The 26,231-nt window shown below is 31.7% G+C and overlaps 1 protein-coding gene across 1 annotated transcript in view; it reads left to right on the forward strand.

The window, feature by feature from the left end:
* Window positions 1-26,231, forward strand: part of LOC140436395 (optomotor-blind protein-like) — a 349,186-nt gene that overhangs the window by 292,834 nt on the left and 30,121 nt on the right. The window contains 1 exon segment of the mRNA XM_072525156.1: window positions 25,170-25,316. Within this exon segment, the coding sequence (XP_072381257.1) occupies window positions 25,170-25,316 (147 nt within the window).

Raw genomic sequence — 26,231 nt, forward strand, 5'->3', positions numbered from 1 at the left:
AAGTATTGGAGAACTAAAAAAGTTTCCTGACGCGGGAGGCTGTTATTCTAGATTTATTACTGAAATACAATTATGAATGGCTTATCATTCCGACGAGTCAACTAGCGGGAATCCGCTTACTTCATCCCTAGCCTTCCTCAGTGTCTGGCCATTCAGAATATAGGATGTTAGACAGCAATAATCTTTTCAAACATTATTTTGGGGGGTTTCGAATAGAGAGTCGAAATTCGAAGGTCTTCACACTAAGAGTAAAACTTAGGCAAAATGAACAGATACTATAATGAACTATCATTGGTAACTAGACAGAGGAATCTTGATATCTTTGGTATAGATACCAAAAAAATTACTTGGATTTATAAATCCGTAAAATAAGATAAATTGAATTTTGTATCCACTTGAAGACAACTAAAGGTATGTACAATTTATTGTAATATAAACTAACATAAGCATAAAAATATCACATTCTACCAAGGCATTCTAAAAATAAAATGAGATTAAATTTTGCAAACACCCTTAAAATCAATATAGGTTCTTGGTCGGGGTAGCATAAACTTAAGATCTCGATCAATACAAACTAGAGAGAGAATAATACCGAAGTAGAATAAGATAAGATAAAAATAAAATTTATGTCTAAAAGAAATACGACATATATACATATATATAGACATATTGAACACAATAAATGATCAATATTATAATAATAAAAAGTAAAACAGTTCAACGAACTGGGGTGCGAGCCAAACTGAGTTGCTCTGGAGATCGACGTGCGGAGTCTCCTACACTACTTCCAGAGGCTCGTCTCTTTGCGACAACATCTGAGATACACAAAATTATTAATTGGAATAGGGATAGGTCCACTAATCCACTTGACTATAGCAGGATGCTCCCTGACTAATAGTCAACACCACCGACATAAAACAAGGGTTGTCGAGACAGCTCAAAAAAAATTGAAACGTGTCAACTTCCTGAAGGGAAAGAAGCACTAAGGGACAGATTTGCCGAAGCAAAGTGGTATTCAATGTACTAAGTACTAGGGTATCAGTGCTGTACTGACCCCACGCCAAAAAAATTTGGAAAGGAAACGAATCCTCTCCAGGATAAAGTTCGCGTTAGCGCAACTCTTCCTGTACACGGGCCACGGAGGGATTGAATAGTCGCTGGAGAAGGTAGCAAAGATTAAGTACGCAAAGGCGTAAAGGGAATCAACTAAAAAATTAAAAATTAAGAATGGACTGAACATTTTAGAAGAAAGGTATTAAAATTTTAAGAAAACCGATTTATTCGGTTTCAGACAAATCTGAATTATCCGACGAAACACTGACAGGTTGATAAGCTTTTAGGTCTTTATAAAACAAAAAAAATAAACAAAAATCACGACATATTTACATACAAAATTAAACTGGATGCTCGATTTAATGAATCGACATCAGGTACAGTTCGTTGGCTATTAGGCACAACGATCAATGGCAGATTTCTATAAATATGGCTCTAACCTAACCAAAAGTGTGGAACAAACCAGTGTTAAAGTTTCTGGGAGCGAAAAGAGGGATGCTTCCAGCTCAACAAAGGCGGGTGGCCAACTAAGTAGATTTAGCAAACTTCGCTATGGTTATCCACTAGGTAGACAACCTAAATAGCATCAAACAATAATAAAGTTGACTATGACAGTCAAGCAATGAATGAATTTCCAACCACTGGTTGAAAATTGAACTAACGCAAAAGAAGAAAGACAGGATGGCCAATAGTTCCATAAGAATATCCTCTGGGATTGATCACAGTGGAAAATTTCCAAGCAAGAAGACTGGCAAAAGGACAAAAGAAGAAAATAAATCCAAACCGTTAATACACAATCTTGGAGAAGAAGAAAGAAAAATGGGTATATGGCATACAAGCCACAATCGCTACACAAACAGTTCAGTTTCAAACTGTTGTTTTCAAAAGAAACAAAAAAAAATCGTAAGAGTCTTCCACGAAACAAAAACTTACGAAAAGACTTAAAAGGAACGGAAGAATCATTACCGTTTTCCAAAGAAATAGAAAAATATTACAGTTCATCGTCAATAATAAAAAATCATGATGTTGGATGTAACACACCACAATAATAAAAAAAGGTTGAACAGTAAAACATTTTTGACACCTAATTGAATCCAATATGGTCGTCATACAAATCACAAAGAAATGTTTACCATTCTTTAGCAGAACTCCAACAGAGTCAAAATAATATAAACTTTTAATTCTCAGTGGGTCATTTACGGTAGTACCAGAACTATTTCAATTGTTAAACAAACGTGGTCTTAACGTCGACATAAAGATAAATTCACAATAGGCGGCCGTGGGTTGTTTCACCTCTGTATATACAAAGAGTCACAATAGACAACAGCAAACTACTTCAACCTCACTTGTACCATACCATGAACACAAGATAATAAATGAAAGCTTTTGAGCCTTAACCAAAAGTCTCAAAGCAAAAAGATATATGTGGTCTAATAAACTATTAGAAGACCGCAAAAATGTCAACGACAAAAAAAAAAGAAAGCTGCTGCGTATACAACAGTCTGACATCCACACAAATAACTCAAGATACAATAATACAGATCACGTGCCTGTACGTCCTACAGGACATCTCGAGAAAAAAAAAGGTAAAACCACAAATAACAATAAATTCCAGTACCAAAAACATACTTCTACTACATCTGACCACACAAAGACATAAAATTAACATAACAGAAGGAGAATAACAATATTTCCGCTCTATATTCTCAACAAAGACGCCTTAGGCAGAGAGAGACGAAGTCATATCATTACTTCCTTATACATTCAAAACAAAAGAACCATGGACTGTAAAATATAGAAAGCATTTTCCTCTTCAGGAAATAAAATTTTCTTTTCAAAGTACGAAAAAGTTAAACTATGAAAAAATAAATTTTTAAAATAAACGAAAAACAAATTAAAAAGAAAATTTAACAGATAACAGATATTATATCAAAAACAACCAAAAAAGTATTCTGCAAAAATCCAGATAACACATTTTAAAATTACGTAGGTCGGGAAAGCCTGTATATAGGTATAATTCCCAACTGTTTGCCGTAAATAGAAACCATGAATCAAGGTCAAGAAATAAAATTCACTTAATTGATTTTTCAAATAACAAACCCTAAGAGCCATTTCGTTTATTTAAAATAAACACATTGAGGAATATATTTATTATGCTTCTATAAACAAAAGACTGAACTGCAAAGAAAGCCATCGTTTAGATACGAATTAATTTATGGACATAAACAAAATTCATTTTTCACTTATGGAATGTTTACTTTAAATAGACGAGTCTGTAAATACACAAATTAATATCGTTCGCATTAAGAATACCGACAAAAAGAAATTAAGCAGTGAATGTTTACATCACATCATTCCAAATACGTTTTATTTTGATCTCAGAAAGTAGACGGAAATATTTCTACGTAATTTTACGAAGACTAAATTAAAGGAAAACTAAAATCGTACCAGTTAAACTGATTAAACAAAAATTGGGTAAAAGCAAATACACAAACAACTTGAGTCTAAAATACGAAATGTAAACAGAAATCATAAACATATTACGTTGTTTTTATAATGAAGATATACGCTCCACGATTGGCGCGCCATTTTGTAACGAAGGTACAAATGGAGCAAATCTAATACACATGCCACACGTCGAGGCGCCATTTTGTAACGCTTGCCGTGCTACAATAATATATACAAGGCCTGAATCGCTCACTGTCGAAGAGAATTGGGCGGGGTTTTCTTAAACATATAGAAACTATATCGTATCTTAAATTCAAGCACAATTAGATAATATGAAATTATAATTTATTATTGGACGCCACCCCTGGTTTATCCTCGAAGGGGAAGAGCAAAAAAAAATTAAGATTTATTGAAAGTTTACAAGAAAACTATTCTTTATTATTTCTTAGTAATGAACAAAAAGAAAACATTAAAAGTTACGTCATCCCAAAGGGATTCCAAAATATTATTTTATGTTAACATTATCATAAACAAAAAATCTTTGTATCGTATTAAATTAAGAATTGGTTATAAAGAAAATGAATGTATATATATATATATATATTAACCCCAAATTTCGAAATTTGTTTACATTGAAAATAATATAGTTATTTATCAACTAGGAACAATGAAGAAAATAAACCTTTAAATTAAATTAGAACACTTCACTATATTTTCATTTTTTTTTTTGAGTTCATAATCATTTCTGTTGTCTTGAAAGTAGGAATAATAAAAATTGGTACAACCTTAATCTGCTCTGTTTCTCTTCTTATTTAATCAGTCACCAAATTGATTCAGCTACGTACTATATCAAATCACCACCATCCTAGATAAGAGGGGTTAGGGATTCCAAAAAAAGATACTGCTACTGGGCCATGATCTGGAATAACTCCATAGCAATACTATCTTGCGACGAGTATTAGAAATATAATAGCAGCATTATAGCCTCTCCAATGAGGGTCTAAAAAAATAAATATCTATCTGAAATATGGACAAGAAAAGGATTTATTTGCTCACCTCTGAATTGAGACCCACTTTGGAAACACGTCTTAACGGTTGGACGGTCTTAACAGAAAAGAGCGAAACGCTATCATGGCGCCTGAATCTGGAAATTGGGCGTGAGTGACAAGTTGAAAAATATGCTCATCTACCGGATATATTTGGGAATTACAGAAGAATCCTTGAGTCGGCTGCAGGTAGGTACTTGACAGATAGATGGGGCTATTAGTTTTATTAAAAAAAAATATAATCGAAATATATAATGAGTTTCTTTTAAATCTTTTGAAACGGTTACAGATATAGTTGATTATTTTGAGTGGCAGTTATTTGTTTGCTGATGAACGGTTCCCTCCAATGCCACATCGTTTAAGGATAATGACCGTTGCTTTCCTGTCTGTACCATTACTCAACCTCTCAATACCATTGGCAAACCTTGATAGCTCTCTTGACCCCACACTCGCTAGTCGCTTTATTTATAGCTAAGCCTGACAAATATATCGTCAATCGTTACAATAAAAATGACGTTTTAATACGTCCAGCTATCATCCTATACATGCATTTAGTTATAGAGGCGGTATCTTCCAAAGCTTCTAAGCAACAACCGTCCACTCAACCTAACTTATCAACATATTAATTGACACGTACTTTGCATGTGTATAAATAATTTTATCTTGTATGATGTCTCTTATTTGATTGGGTCTTTCATCCTATCGTTTTCAAATTGGAAAATGTCAGAGGCTGATTGTTACAAGCCGCTTTTACAAACAAAATATTTTTATAACCGATACACCTTTTAGCCTACACACAGAAAAAAATATGTTCAACGTAAAAGCCCGACACTCACTACAACGGTGCAGTACAATTTTGTCAAATGCAATTATCGTACAATAATGTTACAAACCGATTTACTTTCAAATAAGAAACATGTCAGATAACGATATACTTTTAGCGGCTCTTGCTCTTTGTATAAACGAAAAAAATACAGGAAACGTAGGTGGTATTGCAAAAATTGGTTGCTGAAAAGTCAAACATATTATCACGTACATTTATTAGAAGAATTGCGATTATATTCAGATAATTTTAACCTTAATTTATCGCTTTTGTAACATTTCCGCTTTCACTTCTTGAAATTTAGCAACCAAAATATTCACAGTTTTTTTTCTAGCGGTTTTCTGTTGTACTACTCTAGACTGACTTGTTTATCTGTTGTCAAATAGCGGCGATTTTGTCAAATGGTGCAAATACATTATCAAATTACGTTTAATTTTGTAGCATTCGACAAAATTTTACTGCCGCGTTGGGCTTTATGCAATTGCAACTCTGTACATTTTATAGTAGAGTATATCAATGTTTTACGTGAATTTGGGCATACGTTAACAATTAACAAGTACTCTTGAGTACTTCCAAAACTTGTTTCGATTAAGCGTTTCTTAAGAGTAAAAATAAATAGTTCATAGTGAAAGGTAAATATTCCTAGCATTGCTCTAAATCACTTGATTAAGCTTGGGTATACAGTCTACTTTAATCGCTATCGACATTCACTTCATCTTTCCTCGTTAGAGGTCACTAAATACATACTTTGGTAATTATTTTGCTATAATTGCCATATTAGCCAGTACGTTTTGATTTAGTTCCAGTCTCCTACAAGTCTCTCTGATGATGGATGGACTCTAAAACAAGTGTAAGACAAGGTATAAGAATTTATACACAGTTATTTTCCGCAACAATTTAAGGCAGCTACCATTCTTGGTACTTGGCCCTAAAGTTTACAAGCTCTCGCCGAAAATGCTTCATCGTTCGTCAAAAATTCTTTTTATTTCATTGAACAGTATACAGCAAGACCACTTTTCTCTTAATAAACCATATTGTATTTCCAATATTTATTTTATCTTTTAAAATCAATTCTACAGACAAATAAATGGTGCCCTAATGGACTTTCTTACTCTCTTTGGTAATTGCCAATATCTTTATGGAAGATTTCAAGACCCAAGAACTTTCCACATTAATGTTCAAACTTATATATTGACTACGATATGTTGATGATACTTTCGTCATTTGGTCCGACGGCAGGGATGCTTGAAACTGATTTATCCCTACCGTTTCTCGACCATAGAGAAAAACCAATCTCAAGGTTTTCATCACTCTGTTGACCGAAACCCCACCTATACCATTCGTTACTTGCACGTTAACTCTCATCATCCACCTTCACAAATAAATTTGGTTAATAATACCCTTGTCTCCACATCAATACGTCTTTGTGATGATGCAAGCAGATGCGCTTAGCTCTCTACTTTAAAACAAGCCCTCATTCAAAATGATTACGGCAAAAATTTCATTAATTAGTAACAAAATTGATTTCAAAAACTCCAGAACTGTAGGTCCCATCCGCTTCTATAAGACAAGAATTATCCGAGAAACCAAAGAGATTGAAAAAAGGGAAAATTGTCTCAATAAAAAAGATGTTGGCTTCGACATTGAGACCTCTCATCAAGAAAATATCATCCGCATCAAGTTAAATTCTCGCCGCCAAAAATCTTCACGCCAATTCCCACCCAAACCACGTCATCATCGACGGTATAAATGATCCGTCTGCTATCCCCAGTAGCAGTAGAGCAGTGACTAGTATACTTGTGTATACCACTGGAAGAATAATCAAAACTCAGAAATTATAAACCTACAAAAATTATGTGAAGAATTTTTAATGATGACTGAAGAACAGTAAAGGCAAACGCAGTGCAGGACGAAGAAGGACCTCATGGTGGAAGAACTTGCGAGATTGGTATGGTGTTCATACAAGCATGCTATTTAGGGTGGCAGTGAATAAAATTAAGATAGCTATGATGTAACCAACGTTCTGAAAGGACATGGTACATGAAGAAGAAGAAGAAAGAACAGTGCAACAACGACAATATCCAAACAAAACTGAAAAGTGCATTTTACAGTCAGAAATAAGAAATGCATACGTAGATGCAGATACATCTAAAAAAATATACAAAATCAAAAGGGCAATCAAAAAATTGCAAAATAATTTCTCGCTCAGAATCCCTCAAACTGTTTGTCGATGAACTAAATTCCTAACAAAAATGTTTATTATGTTTATGAAACATGTAACAGCTACTGCAAACTTGACTTAAATTTATGTTTAAAGCTTTACTGAAAAAAAAAGTGCCAAAACAGTGCAGTGACTACCATACTATTAGTCTGATGGACTATTTGCTTTAACGACTCCTCAAAGGAATATACCTTCAATGGTTCAAAAAATGACTTTTTTTTTGGGGTACAGGTTTCTTGGCCTTACCTTAAAAAGCTCTTTGCAGAGAATCCTATCTTGTGTATAATAGAGAAGTTCCCCTAAATATTATAAAAACTATCGAAAACATCTACCAAAACAACAACATGGAAGTCAGAATAGATGGACAACTTACAGAACCTATAGAAATAGGCAGCGGAATAAGGCAAGGAGATTCATTAAGCCCCATGCTCTTTAATTTGATCATGGATGAAATTATCAAAAGCGTTAAGAAAGGAAGAGGATATAGAATGGAAAACAAAGCAATAAAAATACTCTGTTACGCAGACGATGCAATATTGATAGCCCAAGATGAAGATAGTCTGCAAAAAAGACTGGTCCACAGATTTAACAAGAGCATAAGAATTTAATATGACAATCTCATCTCAGAAAACTAAAACAATAGTAGTCAGCAAAGAACCAACCAGTAAAATAGAAATTGATGGAATCAGTATTGAACAAATAATGGAAATAAAATGCCTGGGAATTACATTGTCTAGCTATGGAGACCTGGATAGAGAGGTGAGAGATCAAGTACAAAAAGCAAATAGACTGCCAAGATGCCTTAATAACACTATATGGCGAAACAGACACATTACCACTGAGATGAAGTCAAGAATTTATAAAGCCAGTGTAAGACCAATAATGACATATGCCTCAGAAACAAGACTCAGCACAGCCACAACTCAAAGGCTACTGGAAACGGCAGATATGAGAGTACTGAGAAGAACTACAGAAAATACGATGAGAGATCGAAAAATAAGTGAAGACATTAGAAGAAAATCTAACGTACAGTGTATAAATGAATGAGCACAAAATAGAAAAAAGAATGGAATAACCACTTAAGCAAAATGGATAAGACCCGTGTCATCAAAATTGCAAGAGGTAACCAATCGGCAGAAGAAGTATCGGACGACCGCGCAAAAGATGGAGTGACATTCTTCCATAGAGGTATTAATCCCCCAATGAACAAGCAGAATGGCTTATATAGAAGAAAAAGAAGAAGATGAAGGTTTCTTGTCAGAGATACAGAGTTGTAAATTTCAACATACATGCTTATTTCATAGATTTATCAAAGCCTTCAATAATGTTTAACATCATAAGTTCTAGTACTTACAGAAGAAAACAGTAATATATGTCAGTTTGTACCTAAGAAACAATGCTCTAAAGACTTGAAATGAAAGTGTTTTTTATGTAGTTGTGACAAATACTAAGTATTTGTGACAAAAAACTCAAATAATTTTAGTCTAATAGCGACGTAAGTCATATAGTGAAACTATATATAGTCATATAGTCAAACTACCCACCTGCTAAAAAATTCACATTTAAATATAATCTATTAATAGTAATTATCATTTTGTAGTTTACTAAATTTATAGGAACGATGAACAGCAGCTGCATGCGCGACCCTAAGAAATCTTTATTGTTGTTTAAGTCGGCACCCTAGTGCTGAAAGAAACATGTAAAAACATGGAAATCGTCGAAAATTTGCAATTCTTTGTGTAGGTACTTGTAGACATCAGATCAGATGTCCGAATAAATTTGAATATTGTTTAGCATGACTCCGAATAAAAATATCGTCGGTGTTCTTTCGCTTATTTCGTACACATACACGAGCAATATCAATATCTATGTAATCTCTAAGTATGATCGAATCCTTGCCGTTTACTTTAATGTCGGTATTGTTGCATTAATGTGTGAGAAGTATTTGTAACTTCAAGGCGACTGATATCAAAAGTCTATCAATAATGCAGAGTCACGTTTTAGGTATATATTACTCTTTCAAAACTATTTTATCTAGTACTCTAACTGGAAGAAAACAACTGGTTATAAAAGGTTAAAAAAGTTGTAAAAAATAGCTAAAATCAACTGAATAAAACTGGAATATTTTATTCTAAGTAGGATATATATTCAACGCTTATATATATCTACCCAACGAAAAAACGGCACAATTTTAAAGCTTAAATGATCCAACTACTTTAAAGCTGTTCGGGCAACTTGGGCAAATATATTAAAAAGAGGAACCAAAAGAAAAATTACTTAAACAGTGGTGTATACAAACTTAAATGTGGCGTTTGCTTAAAAAGTTACGTCGGTCAAACTGGTAGAAATTTTAATAAACGAATAGCAGAACATAAAAGGGCTTTCAATAATAGAAAAACGGATTCTACATTTTCTTCTTCTTACGATGCCTATCCGTTCCGGATGTTGGCGATCAACATGGCTATCCTAACTTTGCTTGCTGCTATTCTGAATAGTCCGGTTGTCGATGTATTAAACCACTTTCTCAGGTTTTGAAGCCAGGATATTCTTCTTCTCCCTGGTCCTCTCTTTCCAAATACCTTGCCCTGAAGAATGAGTTGCAACAAGCCGTATCTCTGTTCATTCCTCATAACATGGCCAAGATATTCTAGTTTGCGCTCTTTGATGGTGTTAATAATCTCGCATTCCTTGCCTATTCTACGTAGGACCTCAACATTAGTCACACGATCTACCCATGAAATTCTTAAAATACGTCTGTAACACCACATCTCGAATGCCTCGAGTTTTCTGAAAGAAGCTTCGGAAAGTGTCCAGGCCTCTACTCCGTATAATAACGTAGAAAATACATAGCATCTAATAAGAGAGATTTTGGTAGCAAGTGGTAAATCGTGACTTATGAAAAGAGACTTCATCATTATAAACGCCGATCTCGCTTTTCCTATGCGTTGTTTTATTTCACTGAAGTGATCCCATTGGCTGTTAATGTTGGTACCAAGGTATGTGTAGCTGTCCACTCTGTCAATTGGATGTTGGTTAACCAAAAGCTGTGTATTTAATATTTCTACATACGCACTTATATTAAAAAATACAGTCATAACTCTGAATAACCAACTTGAGACAAACAGTTCTCCCCTCCTCAACTTATTCAGTTGCAGACTATAGAGTGTAAACGCATACCAAAAATAGATTTCGTCAAAGTGCCTTACTTGAGTAAAGTATTCTGCCGAAAAATAATAAGTTTTAAAAACAAAAGTTTGCAGTATTTTATTGTTATGTAAGTAATTTTATTTCGATTTAATACAAAGGGGTAAATTTTGACTTTAAATAAAGAAATGTAAAGGTGATGATATTAATAACACATTCAAGATCTGCTTGAAATACTAAATAGGAATACCTTTAACGTCTGTTTTGCAGACCTGATATATATCCCTGTGATTGGCACATGTTTGGCTTTTTACAGTTAGTAAAAGAACAGGTTTAACTAACAAGTAAAAGTGTAGAATAAAGTTAACATCATGCCACTCAATCGCTTCACTTGAACCATAAACAACGATTTTATGCATATAAATCGATAAAAATACGAGCCATTTTAAATAAAGATCTTATAAAAATCTAATTTTGCACCATTTTTTTTAATTAATGAAACATGGTTGCAAAAACATTATTATAAGATGTTACATTGTATATTTTATGAGAATAATAACAGATTTAATCGTGACAACTAATATTCTGTATATGACATTATCTGAACTGCAAAAATGTAACATTATTTCACCGAGTGGGAAAATACATGGCTTTAATGAAGGCAATCTTTACATTTTATATGTCTTTATGACCATACTACCATATTCCGTGTTCATTTCTTGATGACTAACCGTTAACTAAAGAAATAAAAGCATAATTACTGAACTGCATTAAATTCTCATATATGTATGCTTTAATTATCTATCATGTAATTAAGATGTCGTTTCAATGATTCAAGGTACCATAAACTGTGGTTTTCCAAGACCGAACGGAATATAAAATTATAGGTAAATCTATAAAAAGTATGACTAGATAATTGCGTGATAGTGCTCACGATTATCGACATTTGCGAAATTCCAGAAGACAATTCTCAGACTTTGTTTTGCAGGTGTTAAGGAAAAAATTAAATGTGGAATATTTACATAATTCGTCGATTAGTAGCCAAAGGATAATTAATTTGATCACTGTAAGTGTGGGACTATTTGCATAAATAGAATCGTTATAAGAAACTAAAATAACTCTGTAAATTTTGTGTAATTTTTACATAAAGTTTACTACTTCTTCAGTTACTCTTATCACTTAATTTGAACCGTATTTTTTTATTTTTAATAATGTTTATTTTTGGTTCAGTCTTGTGATATGCAAGGATATAGGTACATCAATGAGCAACTTAGGAGAACAATCAGAAAAGCAGCAAAGATAAATGCAGATAGATCAAAAGATCATGAAGAAAATACAACATGTTTAGTGATTTCAGGAAGCTCAAGAAAATAGCAGGTACTTTTAATGGGAAATCAATAGAAAATCAACAATTACCATGGAGAATTAAATCAAAATCAAATAAAAAATTACATAAAAAAATTTTTCTCAGATCTAAGAATAGAACAACCAATAAAAAATGCTTTTTTAAGCCCCGACATCCTTTTAGAGGAAGTGAAAGCAGCAATAATATTCCTTAAAGATGGAAAAGCTTGTTGTCTAGCTGAAGTTTAGTCACAGATCATCAAAATCCCCAGTGAGAACTTTGGGAAAGAATACTGTCATTTTAAATGGACATAACACTGGAAAATACCCAAAGAACGGTTGAGATTAGAATTATAGTAATATTTACAGCAAAAAACCAAGTGGCCGAAAAGTGCAGTGATTACAGAACAATCACATGAGTTACTGTGTAACAAGTATTGCGAAGAACAGGTATTACCAATACAACTTGGTTTTATTAAAGCTCTGAAAGCAATAGCATGTAAGTGCTATTTCAAAGATGTAGATATATGAACTGCGATACATATGCCTGCTTCATTAATTATCAAAAGGTATTAATACAGTTCAACATATTAAAATGATGGAAGTTCTACAAGATAGTGAAATTGACAACAAGGACCTGCTTTTAATCAGAAGTTTATACTGTAAGATGTATATTGTCACCTCTTATATTCAACATGTACTCAAAGGCAATTTTTTAAAAAGCAATAAAGGATGTTGAAGACGGAATTCAAATTAACAAAGAATGTATTAATAAAATCACATACGCAGACGATACGGTGGTGTCCGCTGACAGTTATGAAGCCCTAAAAACTGTCCAAAATTGGGACCATTCTCTAAAAATCAAATATAATATTCGCTCCGTGCGTGACCATGGTAGGGGTTACTTGAAACGATGCCAGCGTGCGTAGCGGCGAAATATGACAAAATTGGACACTATCTTTTTACGCATAAATTTTATCAAAAATGTGTGCAAATACATGTTGCGTATTTAGTTGTGCTAATAATACCAAAAATAGTAAGTGTAGTTTTTATAGGTTCCCAAAGATTACATATAAATTAGAGAAAAGAAAAAGATGGATCCGTGCTCTTAATATGAAAAAGGAAATATCACGTAACCTCATTTTTATGCAATTGAAATATTTAAATAATTTACCTTAAATGATATTTTATAAGACTTCAAGCTAACTGCAGAGTGCCTGATGAGTTTAGCTTTTATATCATACCTTTTACTATTATTGTTTTTAATTATATGCTCTTTCACGTGAAAAACTTGATTTGCTAGTACTAGATTTTTAACTTTTCTTTTCTGTTTGGACTTAAAAAGATATATTATGATGAATTTTGAGAAATCCAGTTTTTAATACTACATTTATTTTGTACATAAACTGAAAAAATATAATTAAAAAGTTAATTATTAATAATTGTCAATTTCGCCTGTATTTAACAATGTCAAACATATGTCATTAATGTCATATGTTTAACCTGAAAATTGGGAGGTCCAAAACTGTCAGATGAAGGCGGTAGGTGTCGCGTCAGTCACGCACGGAGCGAATAGAGAAAGCAAGATCTGCATTTTAAAAAATGGCTCAGCAATTCAAATGTCCTGATTTATCCCCATAAAAAATATAAATATCCATAAAAATCAGGTTATTACGAATTCTAAAGATATCTTATACCCACCACGTTACTAATCAGGATGTCAGATTAAGAATTAAAAAAGAAAAAGAGCTGTTAACCACAATAAAAACAGCCAAAATTGAATATCTCGGTCACATAATAAAGAACAGCCAAAGATATGGATTGTTGCAACTAATTTTAAAAGAAAAAGTAGAGGAAAAACGAGGCCCAGGACAGCGAAGGATTTCCTGGCTGAAGAATTTACGTGATTCAACACAACAACCACAAATCTTTTCAGAGCAATAGTGAGCAAAGTACAAATTGCCATCATGATCGCCAACATCTGAAACAGAGAGGCACTACAACAAGAAAGGACCATTTCAAGGAAATAAAATCAAGAATTGAACCTGCTTATAGAAGCAGTTCAGTAAAATGGTAGAATTGAAAAAATATGGTGAAAATAAAAAGTTGAACTTCTTACGAACTTATCAAGAACCTTTCAGGATCTTGTTTCAAATTCGACTTTTATATATATTTGTTTTATCGATTACAGAACAGCATTTGGTGGAGTAAAATATGATAATATTACAATAGTGAAAGAATTGACCTTATATATTCCGTAGAAAATAAAAATAAAATCTTCCTATTTAGGATATATTAAGATAAAATAAGTCTTTGTCGGACATACTGCAAAATTAATGCGTAGAACAAAAGGGAAGAGTGTGTGTAGTTTCATTTTATGACTAGAGACATAATCTATTAGCCTATTATGTTTTGGATTATTAATTATTTTCTTTTTAACAATTGTTATAGAGAGAACTCGTAACAATAAAATCTTATTTTCTACTGACTTACATATAAGTACGTTCCTACGTTAATTTTTTTTATTATTATTTTTTATATATATTTATTTTTATTTATTTATTTTTATTATTTCATTATTTTTTTTATTATTTTTTTTTATTCTTTTATATTATTTTTATTTTTTATTTTTATTTTTTTTTTCTTAGTTTTTTTTTTTACTGGAAGGAAAAGGAAAATATATGGTTTTGTTGATTTATTACATACGCCTAGGGGTCTATCAAGGCGATGTGAAAAACACAAAATTAAACCACGAATAGAAAGGTTAACAACTGGGTTAAAACAAAGGACTTGTATAACTAACTTTTTCTGTTTGAAATATATACACTGTTTCCATAATACATTTAGAAATTCAATTTCATTTCACGTATGTGGCGAAAAATTATTTCATATAATGCAAGTTATTGGTTTTTATCAAATCTGCTAAATTAAAAGGGCTTTTAATAGGAATTTTTTCATTATTGATATACTCGTATATTTTTATTATAAATTGATTTATACATCGTGTATTTAATGAGCAATTTAAAACTAAATGCTCAATTGAGCCTTCTTCGCCACATTCGCAAAATGGAGTTTCAGCTAAATTAATTCTAAATTTATGTAACGGAGACAGAGCATGGTTAAATCTTATTCTACATAGTATTCTAATCATATCTTTATTAAAATTTGAGTTTTTGAACCACGTTGAGGACTGTATTTTTGGTTTTATATCTTTATAATATAATCCTTTATTAGAAGGGGAGAGAAAATAAGAGAAGTGCTACAAAAAGATAAAAATCCTGGCTAAAGAATTTAAAAACCTGGTTTGCCAAATAAACCACGGACCTTTTCAAAACCACTTTTTTATTATGCTTTGTATCAGGATTATCTGATATTAGAAATCGAGTTGTTCTACTTTAAAAAACATAGCTCTATTCTATTCTATTCTAAGACTAACCCTTATTCATTCTGAACCAAAAAAATTCTGCTTATTTTTCTTCGACCACATTTTTTTTCTTTTGAGAATTTAGAATGACGGACATAAGGACACATACTAACCCGAAAATGTGGTAAGGTGCGTCTAAAAATGAAGAAAGGCAAAAAAAGTTAGTTGACAAAAATGGCCAATTAAAAACAACACGGTTTTTGCAATTCATAAAAATGAAAACAATGTTTGTCAATCGAGACCTTACTCTGGATCTGAGGATAAGAGCCTTAAGATGCTACGTGTTCTCGACTTTGTTGTATGAAATGGAAAGCTGGACACTTAAAGTGGATAATATAAAGAAGTTGGAATCATTTGAGATGTGGGGCTATAGAAGGATTTTGAAAATACCATGGACCCAACGAGTTACAAACGCAGAAATGTTAAGAAGGCTACAAAAGGATTGTGAGGTCATAAAGCACATCAAAACAAGAAAGCTGATATATTTAGACCACATTACCAGAGGTGCGAAATATGAGATATTAATTCTCATAATACAAGGTAAAATCAAGGGTAAAAGATCCATAGGAAGACGAAGAATTTCCTGGCTGAGAAACCTAAGAGACAGGTATAGTTGCAGCTCAGTAGATCTTTTTAGAGCAGCCGCCAATAAGGTACAGGTAGCTATGATGATAGCCAACCTCCGATAGGAGAAGGAACTACAAGAAGAAGAAGGTTTTTGCAAAAAAAAAACAGTATTAAAGAGACATCACCTTTTGCACAATATCGACGATGTGGATAATGAATGTAATGATATCAAAAAAAACTGTATATTCAAATATATAATAATAAAAAAATGTAGCGGAAAAACCTATAACAAATACAAATTTCTTAAAAATAAAGACCTGAATAAGTAGTATATTGCCCTATAAAAATATTCACAATGAAATTAATTTTTCATTCTTAGTAAAGAAGGGGTTTCGTGATTTACAATAGTTTCTACTACTAGATCTGGTGATGGCGTATATATTGTAAAGTTAAATAAAGAGTATTATTAAAATAAACTAGCCTTGAATAAAGTATTTATTGCATAAAAATATATTTTTGCATCAAAAATACCAAATAATACGGTTTGAAAGAAAATGTAAAAAAAGTAGAATAAAAAAACAGGTGTGGCAGTCCAGTGGGACTGCCGGTGGAGGTTACACTTCTATACACGTATTCGCAGTTACAAATTTATTTGGGAGTCAATCTGCACAATCATTACATATGTAATTCTATAGGTAAGACATAGCAGAAAGAGAAACAGAATTAATAACAACTTACTAACAATGAAGGAATGAATCAATATTTTGATGAAAATGTATATTTCATACTCTGCAGTAAAATTCATTGTTTATTTTGTTATTAATATAATAATACAATACAAATTAAACTGCAATATTCATAAGTATTTAAAAATGACAATAATATACACAAAAAAATACACTACAATATAGTGCAACATAATTCCATATAATAATACAATACAAATTAAAATGCAATATCCATAAGTATTTAAAAATGACAATAATGTAATAATATTAATAAAAAAGTCCTCCCCGACTGGGAATCGAACCCCGGTCTCCCGCGTGACATGCGGGGATACTGACTACTATACTATCGAGGACATGACACAAAGATATTTCAAAATTGACATACAGTGATTTATTGAGATTATTATTTTGAAATACAAAAGACTAATATAATTATGAACATTTAATAAATAATACAAAACATATCACATAAATAATAATATTAATAAATATTTTATTATATGTATAATATTATATGTATATATATATCTTTATATAATATATATATATATATATATATATATATATATATATATATATATATATATATATAATATTAAATTATATATACAAAAGGAACATTTTTATATTCGAGAGAGGAAGAGAGAGAAAATATATATTTGTCTCTCTCTTACTCATTATCTTACATATGTAATGATTTCACAGATTCACTCCCATACAAATTTCCAACGTGGAGTGCGCGTATAGAAGTATAACTTCAAAAATTCTAATTTCATACGTTTATAAACCACCGTTTTGATGAAAATTACTTAGTTTCTTGTTTGTGTAAAATAATGTTTATGAGTAGGTATACTTAGCAAAATATTATGGTCAAAAACTAAAATTAAAATTCGAAATTTTTAGATCTTTTGACATTGCTTGCAGATTTATTTCGCTAAAAAATAATTTGATCACTAAGAGATTCTATTTTGATAGAAAATTTAATTTTCTACAAAAATACTTTACCAAAAATCCGTAGTTTTTGAATTATAGGTAAAAAACCGAAAAGTAGACAAATTTAACCCTAAACTCAAAAACGCTATTTGGTAGCAGTCTTTCATTTTATTATTTCTAGAGGTCAATTGACAGCATAAAACAAACAATTAGTAATTATTTAATATTTTTATAAGAAATAAACAACAATTTCAGTTTAAAATACCTTCATTTTGACGTTTCTATTTCTACTTCAAAAATCGTTCTCAAAATTTCGAAGTGAAAATCGAAACTTCAAAATAAACATATTTTAAACTAAAATTTTGGTTAAATTCCGAGTAAAAATGCTCGTTAAAAAAGTTATATTAAGATGCCACAAGAAAATAGCTTCAGAAAAATCTCTTAAACGCCTTTCCTTTTACCAATGTAAATCCCCAACACTTTCTATATAATAGTTTCCAAAATACGTTATTAAATCAAAAAATTTCAACATATTTTTTAATACATTTCCTTAACTTGTATTTGCAGGTGTTAACCGATGAAGGCAGTTAATAGGTAGTAAATAACACATATTCACATAAAGTTATGAATGGAATACTAATGTGTTTATTGCATTTAAATGTGCGGGTGTTTTATAATTATGTAAATATTATATACTTAGTCGACGTATCTTTACAATCTAGAGAGAATTATGAAAATTCATAAATACCGTTGATTTTTATGTTCAATAAATTTTAACAGCAATGAATAGAATTATTGTAAAATAAAAGTAAATAAATTAAATTTAGATTCTTGTTGAAATGTGCTTTACACTTAATTTAAAATAATTATTCTACTCGGTAAGATAGTTTCGAAACAAATTCAGATTTCTGCTTTAATCTGGAGCCTTTTAAAAATTGCAAGGCATAGTCAGACGTTGATAAGGATGTTAATAGAGACATGGGGAATCTAAAATTTGCATTCCACGACATGTCTCGTCAATTAATCATAAATCCTTAACGAATTTGTTTCTTGTACTCATACAGAGTAGATCCAAATAAAATGAAAAAGACAGAAAAGATTTGATTTCACGTTCAAAGCGTCTATGTATCTGTTAATACGTATTTCGACTTAATAAGTCTCATCAGAACAGTTATTCATAGCCGTTCTTAACGTGAAAAATAATCTTTTCTGTCTTATTAGGAATCAACAATAAAATGGCTTCGTTATGGACGCAATAGCGACATCTGATAGAAAAATCGGTAAGATAGTTTCGAAACAAATTCAGATTTCTGCTTTAATCTGGAGCCTTCTAAAAATTGCAAGGCATAGCCAGACGTTGATAAAGATGTTAATATTATGTCTTTTTCATTTTATTCGGATCTACTCTGTATGAGTACAAGAAACAAATTCGTTAAGGATTTCTGCTTAGTTGACGAGACATGTCGTGGAATGCAAATTTTAGATTCCCCATGTCTCTATTAACATCTTTATCAACGTCTGGCTATGCCTTGCAATTTTTAGAAGGCTCCAGATTAAAGCAGAAATCTGAATTTGTTTCGAAACTATCTTACCGATTTTTCTATCAGATGTCGCTATTGCGTGCCTAACGAAGCCATTTTATTGTTGCTTCCTAATAAGACAGAGAAGATTATTTTTCACGTTAAGAACGGCTATGAATAACTGTTCTGATGAGACTTATTAAGTCGAAATACGTATCAACAGATACATAGACGATTTGAACGTGGAATCAAATCTTTTCTGTCTTTTTCATCTTTTTCAAATTATTCTACTGTTGGACAACAAATTATTGGTTTCACAAAAAACACACAATTTTTTTTACAAACATTTTATCTGTCATAGTCCCCCGCTAATTTCCCTAATTTCTGCTGTCGATTTCTCATTTTCTATGAGCTCATTGAGGCGAGATTTGTTATTGTTTTTAATTTTTTAAAGTCTATTTTTAAAGTAACCCTCTGTGTAACTTGCTGTGGTTGTTGTAGCATAACTCTGGTATCTTCTAAACAATGTCGCCGTATATCAGTGATGATTTAATTTCTCTATATCGATGTGAATACCTTTCGAGTCCCACTTTATTCGTTTACATGATTCACACCATGATTAGGTCGAATGCAACTATGACATCATCATCATCATTCTGGTTTTACAACCCTTCGTGGGTCCTAGCCTCTTTAAGAATTTCTCTCCAGTCGTCCCCATCCATCGCCCTCTTCTGCCAAGCTTGTATTGCCATATTTCTCATGTCTTCATCGATGTTATCAAGGAACCTTGTTCTGGGTCGTTCTTTGACCAATGGGTCTATAAAAAATCGTTTTTCTAGCTGGGTCATTTTGTTCCATCCGAATTACATGCCCTATCGTCTTCTCTACACTCCATTGTCATTGACTGCTTCATAGATTTGCCTTAGTACTTTTCTTTCGAAACATGAATGTAAAATAAATAAACATTGTAAAATAAAAGTAAATAAATTAGATTTAGGTTCTTGTTTAAATGTGCTTTACACTTAATTTAAAATAATTATTCCAAAATTGATGGACAACAAATTCTTGGCTTAACAAAAATTACACAATTTTTTACAAACATTTTATCTATCATAGTCCCCCGCTAATTTTCCTAATTTCTGTGGTCTATTCCTCATTTTCTATGAGCTCATTGGGGGAGAGATTTGTTATTGTTTTTAATTTTTTAAAGTCTATTTTTAAACTAACCCTCTGTGTAACTTGCTGTGGTTGTTGTAGCATAAATTTGGTATCTTCTAAACAATGTCGCCGTATATCAGGGATGATTTAATTTCTGTTTATCGATGTGAATACCTTTCGAGCCCCACTTTATTCGTTTACATAATTCACACCATGATTAGGTCGAATGCAACTATGACATCATCATCATCATCATTCTGGTTTTACAATTCTTCGTGGGTCCTAGCCTCCTCAAGAATTTCTCTCCAGTCTTCTTCATCCATCGCCCTCTTCTGCCAAGCTTATATTGCCATATTTCTTATGTCTTTATCGATGTTATCAAGGAACCTTGTTCTGGGTCTTTCTCTGACCAATGGGTCTATAAAAAATCATTTTTCTAGCTGGGTCATTTTGTTACATCCGAATTACATACCCTATCGTCTTTTCTACACTCCATTGTCATTGACTGCTTCATAGATTTGCCTTAGTACTTTTCTTTCGAAACATAAATGAATAGAATTATTTTAAAATAAAAGTAAATAAATTAGATTTAGGTTCTTGTTGAAATGTGCTTTACACTTAATTTAAATTAATTATTCCAAAATTGTTGGACAACCAATTCTTGGCTTAACAAAAAACACACAATTTTTTTACAAACATTTTATCTATCATAGTCCCCCGCTAATTTTCCTAATTTCTCTGGTCTATTTCTCATTTTCTATGAGCTCATTGGGGGCGAGATTTGTTATTGTTTTTAATTTTTTAAAGTCTATTTTTAAAGTAACCCTCTGTGTAACTTGCTGTGGTTGTTGTAGCATAACTCTGGTATCTTCTAAACAATGTCGCCGTATATCAGGGATGATTTAATTTCTGTATATCGATGTGAATACCTTTCGAGCCCCACTTTATTCGTTTAAATGATTCACACCATGATTAGGTCGAATGCAACTATGACAGCATTATCATCATCATTCAGGTTTTACAACCCTTCGTGGATCCTAGCCTCCTCAAGAATTTCTCTCCAGTCGTCCCTATCCATCGCCTTCTTCTGCCAAGCTTGTATTGCCATATTTCTCATATCTTCATCGATGTTATCAAGGAACCTTGTTCTGGGTCTTTCTCTGACCAATGGGTCTATAAAAAATCATTTTTCTAGCTGGGTCATTTTGTTACATCCGAATTATATACCCTATCGTCTTTTCTACACTCCATTGTCATTGACTGCTTCATAGATTTGCCTTAGTACTTTTCTTTCGAAACCTGAATGAATAGAATTATTGTCCTATCTGTCAATTTTTATCTTTTCAGTCATTCAATGAAGGTTTACAGTTGTAGCATTTTAGTATATATAATTCGTCATTAATATATAATTCGGATAATATTCACCTACTTGTGGACTATTCTGCTGTCTGCTAGTACTTTCAAGCATCTTATTAAAGTTTTAAAGGTTTCTTTGTTTATTATGTTTACTCTTTTTCTTGTTCTTTTAATTCTTGTTTCGTTAGCTGTTTTCTTTTTATATTTAAAGCAGAACTTTGGCTTGTGTTATTGCATTAACCTATAAAGAATAAGAAACAAAATTGGCTGTGTAACCAGATGTTATAAATCAAAATTAAGTTTTTATTTACAGTAAATATTGTAGTATCTTATGCAAAATGGTCGTATTTCAGTCAATCACAAATAAAAGTGAGGTGATAAAATTCAATTTTTTTTGCAGTTTTTAAATCAACCATAAATAAATTATTAGTACATAATAGGTGGTCTATTATAGAGAAAAAGCATAAACAAAAACAAAAACTGATGCAAAAACGAGTAAAAGAAAAGCTAAAAAATCCTTTTACATATTTTTCAAATAACGAATGCGTACCTACGTAGTACGTACAAGAACTGGTTCTTTTACCAACTTACCATTCGATAATGATTTGTTGCCAACATTATAAACATCTCTGTGTGGTCTGAACCGCTAACTTCGTGTTGATCGCACACGGTGTATGTACCGACATTTAAATTTTAACAGATACTACGTTCGCCAGTATAGATTCGGTCGATTTTTTTCCTTCTATTTTTATTGATCTTTCGCGAGAAACCAGTACAGTATGGATATATGCAGATGTAGTTTTTAAGAGTTAATTATTTTAAAACGTTTCTGTCAACAGGTTTACCAACTGGATATGTGTGGGAAAATGCGCCGACAGGAAATTATCTATGTTTTCTAATTGAGTTGCTTTTAATTTGGCAGGATCTACCAGATTTTATCGCTTTCTTTCGGATTTAATTTTTAAAACGCGTATCAAAAAATTACTTCGCTAAAATGTAGATTAATTAGATTTTACGATATGCGTTCACTGTTATTATTATTTTATAATCGCTCCTCTTGCTAATATCTTTATTTATTCTCACTGTTGATGATGTTTTTATTAGATTTTTTGCAACACTAAACTATGTGACGATTTAAATGCATAGCTATGAGTGAAAACGGATTCAGCTGAAGCAATTGGACATTTTGGCACAACGCGTGGAGAAGAAATGGTTAAAATATTCTTAACTGTCATGGTAAAAAGCAATACATTCCTAATGACTGTTCTTCTTCTTTAAGAAGATACATAGAAGATATTTTGAAGGAGCCCGTTTAATAAAACCAAAAAGAGATCAAATTTATCATGGACAAAAAACATAGAATTAAAGTCGTTAGAAATAGTCCGAGCTTACGTACAAATAATAAAGTTGCAAAAAATACAAGATAAACTTCACATTTCCGGGTATGATGCATAAAAATCTTGATTATGCTCCTCCTTGGACTATACAAGTTCCATATTGTAACACAGATCTGTCAACTTATACTAAGGACAATACCCCTTCATCTCTTTTTCTCCAATAACTATTCATCCTGTCAACTAGTTTATAGCGATGCATCAAAACACCCGAATTGGAAACAGTAGGATCCGCCATTGTCACAGATGATTCTGTGCTCAAGTTTCCACTACCTAAGGACTACTCAATATATTCTGCTGAACTTTTTGCGATATCCAAGACAGTACAACAAACTCTTAATCGACCTGAAGACATGACAGTAATATTCACAGATTCCGTAAGTGCAATCCAGGGAATTCATAAAATATATCCGAATCATCAGATTTTAGAACAGATTAAAAAAGACCTTGTGACTCTACAAAATAATCATAAACAACTACATATTGTGTGGATACCGGGGATACCAGGAAATGAGATAGCTGATCAAATGGCCAAAGAAGCTTGTAAAATAGAGAGATCCGATGATAGAACTAACCAAATTCCTCACTCAGATATGAAAAAATGGTGGCAGATGGCAACTCTTACCAAATAATAAATTGCAGCAAGCAAACCCAGATCTATCAGCGAAAACACCAAATTTAGTAAAGCAAAGGGACCAGGTTGTACTACATCGTATTCGAAGAGGACATACCAGACTGGCGCACGAACACCTACTAAGGAAGGAACCTCCTAGACTATGGTATGCCTGTGACACCAATATTACTGTAGGCCACATTGTTATAGACTGTCCATTATATTAAATGAAAAGACATGCTACTGGACTACCTACTGATATAAATTGCTCTTTAGACCGTGCGGATTGTGACAAATATAAGTGATACTTCAAGAAAAATTCTAAATTATAATCAACTTTGTAAAAAATTTATTTATGGTTTTTTTTATATTAATCAGTATAATATATTATAGTCTATATTGTACCACCGCTAATAATCTTCTATGGTTGATGCGGGTTGTTCCCAAAAAAAAACAAGATAATGAACCTAAACATATTTTAACACTGAACACAAGCAATAAACAAAATTGGAACAAGGAGGGGGGGGGGGGGTAAACAACCTAAGAGAAGGTTATGTAACATATCGAGGATATATCATATATATTTGATGTATGAAGTGTTAATATTGAAAGTAAAATAAATGTATGACAAAATACTTACCATGTCGGGATAGTATTATAAGCTTTTTACCTTGTTTTTGGACGCAATAATAGTATTTTTGAAGGTTATTCATGGTAAAATTCATAAAAGACCAGAAGATGATATATGTACTAGCCAGTATTGATTTAACAAATAAATAAATTGGAAATAAGGCATGTTGAAACCTTCACGTTCTAGCAAAACGAAGATGTTTCTTCTATATTTCGCGAAGGCACCAGAATGGTAGAGCGTTTTGTATCGAGCTATGTTTGGTATGGAGCGTAGTTTCTAATCTATCTTTTAGTATTTTTAATACGATTTTTGTCCCTTTTTTTCGGTTTATTCTCAATTGCTGCTTCCACTCATTTGCTATTCCTTTGTTGATTTCAATCTTCTTTAGCAGTTTATAGAGTGTTTACGATAAACAACATTTAGTGTTTACGATACAAGCTTTTAACGATTGATTAACTACAGTTAATATGTCGTATTAAAATATTAAATATTAATTTTTTTCTGTTTTATTTATATATGAAAGCGCTAGAGGTTGTCAAAGCGAAAAAGTATATTATAGTGAACTTACAGGTATAAAAAAACCAGAGAATTTTTAATTATTGCCAATAAAGATTCGGTAGCGCATACAAATCGGTGTTATAAAGCAACCAGTATCAACTTAAACTTAATATATAAATGCTCAAAACCAATAGTCGATATAAATGTCATTTTCTGATACTGTAAAATATTTTCAAACTTTTAATAATACACATTTCTTTTGTTACAGACGATACTGAACTCCATGCACAAATACCAACCCAGGTTTCACTTAGTTAGGGCTAACGATATTTTAAAACTACCTTACTCAACGTTTCGGACGTACGTCTTCAAGGAAACGGAATTTATAGCAGTTACAGCATACCAAAATGAAAAGGTAAGAATTTTTTGAAGTACGTTCAGATTCAAGAAGATTACGAGCATATTGTGCAAGCTTTTTGACTATATAAGTTATAATTATATTAAAAATATCGAGTAAATTAATAAAATTAGTAGAAATTGGAAATAACTTTGAAATTTGAATTTAGGAAGATGAAAAGATAAATAACTTGTAGAGATAAAATATGATTACCTAATACTGACTAAATTAAAACTGGTTACAAAATACTGACTAAATGTATTAGCAGTCAGCTGAAAAAATTTTCTGAAAATTTCCAGTTAATCTTCAAAGAAGAAATAAACTATAAGTTCTCAATTATAATGCTTTTAAATGATTGTTTATTAGTTTTGGGTGCAATTTATAGATCTGCAAGCAGTTGTAGAAATAATTATTGATATGTTAAACATGACATTAAGTATCTCGTTAGGAAATGGCGTGAGAGGTGTCAGCAGTTTTAATACTAAATTATGAAAAAGAAACGACTAAAAGTCTTGAATAATTCAACCAACGACATTTTTATAGTTAAATAATTACCTTTATGTCTTTTGAAACTTCGATATTACGACTTTCAATTACAATTTCAAATTGAGATTAATTATTTTTGTATAAGGAATGAACTAGACCTCAGAGGCGGAGACTTAAATGGGCTGTGTTTAATATCGCTTATGTCAGAGAGAATTCAGAAAAAAAAAATAAAACAAATTTAATTCAAAACAAACTATTTTTATATCCACATCTTTTATACGTTCAAACTATAAAAAAATCATATTTAAATTGTTGTTTTTGTGGTGCCATTGATTGGTGGATTTTATCCCGCCGGATTCCTTCTTTCGTCGATTTTATTCTGCATTATTAGTTTTAAAAGTTCTTAGTTTGTGCTTTTACATTATACATATTAAGACTCTATGTATA

This window comes from Diabrotica undecimpunctata, chromosome 3 (genome assembly GCF_040954645.1).
Source record: "Diabrotica undecimpunctata isolate CICGRU chromosome 3, icDiaUnde3, whole genome shotgun sequence".
NCBI lineage: Eukaryota > Metazoa > Arthropoda > Insecta > Coleoptera > Chrysomelidae > Diabrotica > Diabrotica undecimpunctata.